Source organism: Chelonia mydas, chromosome 2, assembly GCF_015237465.2.
Source record: "Chelonia mydas isolate rCheMyd1 chromosome 2, rCheMyd1.pri.v2, whole genome shotgun sequence".
In the NCBI taxonomy this organism is placed as follows: domain Eukaryota; kingdom Metazoa; phylum Chordata; order Testudines; family Cheloniidae; genus Chelonia; species Chelonia mydas.
The window spans coordinates 260,108,260-260,111,342 of NC_057850.1; the positions used below are offsets into that span (position 1 = coordinate 260,108,260).

The following is a 3,083-nucleotide window of genomic DNA, read 5'->3' on the forward strand; positions in this document are numbered from 1 at the left end:
GATGAAGTATTTGTCTTACCAAAGCCTTTTTCTTTCCAGATTCCTGTTCCAACTTGGTAACTCCCAGGGTACTCTGCAAACCTCTGATCTCCCCTTAGTGTTTCCGGGTCCGTAAGTCTTTCCTTGGGTTTTCTGCTAGGAGATCCAGGTGAGTCAAACTGTGCAGCAGGGTCTGTCGTGCTGCTGTCCTGGGAAATTTAAATCTGTTCTCTTTAAACTAGTGCTCAGCTCCCTGCCCAGGGTGAGAACCGATTGTTGTTACTCCTGATTTTATTACTAGAATTTCCAAGGTACCCTTCCCCCTGGTGTCGAGGGATTGAAAGAACCCGGCCTTCGCTGGGCTGGTGCAGCTGGGTCTCCAGCTGTCTCACCGCACCACAGCGATCTTCTGCTTACTTTGCCCAGCCCAGATTCTGAGTCTTCCTTTCTATTGCAAAGTGCCCTGACACCCTTGCAATTGAAGGTGTCCGCTAGTTTCTCTTACCCGTTGTCTCCCACCCAGCTACCCAGGAGGTCACTTCCAGGCGGTTGTGTTGGTGTTTTTTTAACTCTTTTTATTAGAAGAATTTTCTTCCTCTTGCATTGGCTGTGGGAGGTTGGCTCACGCTGTCTTATTGGGTTCCCATCCCGCTTAGGAGAGACGGTGAAAAAGGAGGGGGGGGTGAGAGAAAACCGCCCCTGGGAAATACAGCAGAGGGAACATGAACGGAGCTGAGGAGCAGCACCTGGAGGAAGGGTCTGAGACCCTGGAGCCGCAAACAATCCCACTGGGAGGTGGTGAAGAGACAGTTTTCCAGAGCCCAAGCCAGGGAAGAACCTACAAGAGGCGGCGCAGGTTGCAAACACCCAAGAGAATCCCAGCAGAGAAGGGGCCGGACAGTCCAAGGGAGAGCGAAAAGGGCTCCAGTAAGCACGTGGAGTCCTCTTCAGAGGTGGGAGCCAAGGCCTGTGGAAAGGTGCCCAGTTGCTCGGCCTGTGAGCAGAGCTTGAAGGGGAAGATCTTCTTTCAAAGTCTGGGCAGGTTTTATGGTCAGAAGAAGCCGCATGAATGTTGGAAATGTGGGAAATGCTTCCTGCGGAAGAAGGATCTGGCCAGACACCAGGGAGTTCATATCGGAGACAGATTCTACAGCTGCCTGGACTGCAGGAGAAGCTTCAGCCAAATGGCAGGGCTTACGAGACACCAGAAGACGCACTCGGGGGATCGGCCCTTTCCTTGCATGGACTGCGGGAAAAGCTTTTGCCTGAGACAGGAGCTTACGAGCCACCAGAGAACCCACACAGGAGAGCGACCCTTCCTGTGCTCCCAGTGCGAGAAGCGATTTAGCCAGCTGGCGCATCTCACCGCGCACCAGAGAACCCATGCGGCGGAGAGGCCCTACCCCTGTGGGACCTGTGAGAAATGCTTCAAGCAGAGCCAAGACCTCAGAAAGCACCAGCGCACCCACACGGGAGAGCGACCTTACCCCTGCACTGAGTGCGGGAAACGCTTCAACCACGTGTCGAACCTCAATGCCCACTGGAAGGTGCACACGGGCACCAGGCCCCACACCTGCAAGGAGTGTGGGAAAAGTTTCCGCAAGAGGCAGGATCTTCTGCGACATGGGAGGATCCACACGGGAGAAAGCCCCTTTGCCTGCGGCCACTGTGAGAAGAGCTTCCGGCAGAAGAAGGATCTGAACAGACATCGGAGTGTCCACACAGGAGAGAGGCCCCACCCCTGTCTTGAATGCGGGAAAAGCTTCCGGCTCAAGCATGCTCTGGTACGACACCAGGCAACCCACCCACGGCTCAGCCCCTAGAAACGGGACAGCCTCCCGCATCGCAGGGAGTCCCTGGAAGGCAGAGTCTGCATTGCCCAATCCTTTCTGCAGCTGACCGGGGAGCACTGACTGCATGAGGGACTTTTGCCAGTTTCTTTTTGTGTTAGAAGTTTATAGCTTGTAGTTCAGTACAGGGCGGTTACAGGAAATATCAGTCCAGGGATATTCTGGGATTCAGTACCGGGGAGTTTGACTTTTCTACTCTGAAAAGACATGGAACAATAGCGGGAGTTGGGAGGGGAGATGGGGGATGTAGGTAGATGCCTATTCTGTGGGTCAATCCAAAAGTGGTTCTGGGGATGTGGGGGAAGGGCAAGTGTCAGCCAGGACTGCCAGCGACAGACCCTCTTGGGCATGGTGTGGGTGCTGCAGGGGTCTGAGCTGAGAACGGCTCTGTCAGCCTCTGGTATTTCAATGGCTGTTTCTTCCCAGTTCATTTTACAGACTAGCTCTAACATTCCCTCTGTTTACTCTTGCGTGGTGGCTGGGTTTTCCCATTGCCCTGCACCAAGGTTACCTGGTATAAAGGCATGTTTTGACCTCAGTCCAAATGAATAATATGAATTCAGCCATCTCCCAATACGGATGGGGGGGTGTCTTAACCCTGTCCACACAACCAGGGCAGTGAGAGCAGGAGCATGTTTCTCTTTCTTATATGAGGGATGCCTGTTTTCACCCAGGATTGTACATCAGGTTTGAGCCACTCCCTGGTGGCGCTTTGTTCATTGTTGGCAGTTGCCAATTAAAAGAAAGTTGGAAAAAAAACTGGAACCAGTTACCAGTTCATTTGCTTTGTGCCGTACTTCCCAGGCTGTTGGTTTATAATCCTAGGAACGTGGGGCTGGAAGGGACCTCGAGAAGTCATCAAGTCCAGTCCCCAGTGGTGCTGTGGCAGGACCATCCTTGGCAGGTGTTTGTCCAACCTGTTTTTAAAAACCAACAGTGACGGGGATTCCACAACCCCCGTTGGATGCCCACAGCAGAGCTTAACTGTCTTTATAGTTAGAAAGATTTTCCTAATATTGAACCTACATCTCCCTTGCTGCAGATTAAACCCACGACTTCTTCAGTGGGCACAGAGAACAATCGAACACTGTCCTCTTTATAACAGCCCTTAACACATCTGAAGACTGTTATCAAGTCCCCCCCGTCAGTGTTATTATCTCAAGACTAAACTTGCCCAGTTTGTTAACCTTTCCTCATAGGGCAAGTTTCTAAACCCTTTATCATTTTTGTTGCTCTCCTCTTGACTCTCCTATT

At 52.1% G+C, this 3,083-nt stretch overlaps 1 protein-coding gene across 1 annotated transcript; it reads left to right on the forward strand.

Annotated features, from left to right (window-relative positions):
* Nucleotides 1-513: 513 nt before the first annotated feature.
* LOC102944915 (gastrula zinc finger protein XlCGF52.1) lies at nucleotides 514-1,952 on the forward strand. The gene has a single exon (XM_007068419.3). The coding sequence runs from the start codon at nucleotides 702-704 to the stop codon at nucleotides 1,800-1,802; it is 1,101 nt and encodes a 366-aa protein (XP_007068481.2). The 5' UTR covers nucleotides 514-701; the 3' UTR covers nucleotides 1,803-1,952.
* The last annotated feature ends 1,131 nt before the right edge of the window (nucleotides 1,953-3,083 follow it).

Coding starts and splice junctions, on each gene's coding strand:
- LOC102944915 (XM_007068419.3), top strand. CDS start 702: ATGAACGGAGCTGAGGAGCAGCACCTGGAGGAAGGGTCTGAGACCCTG.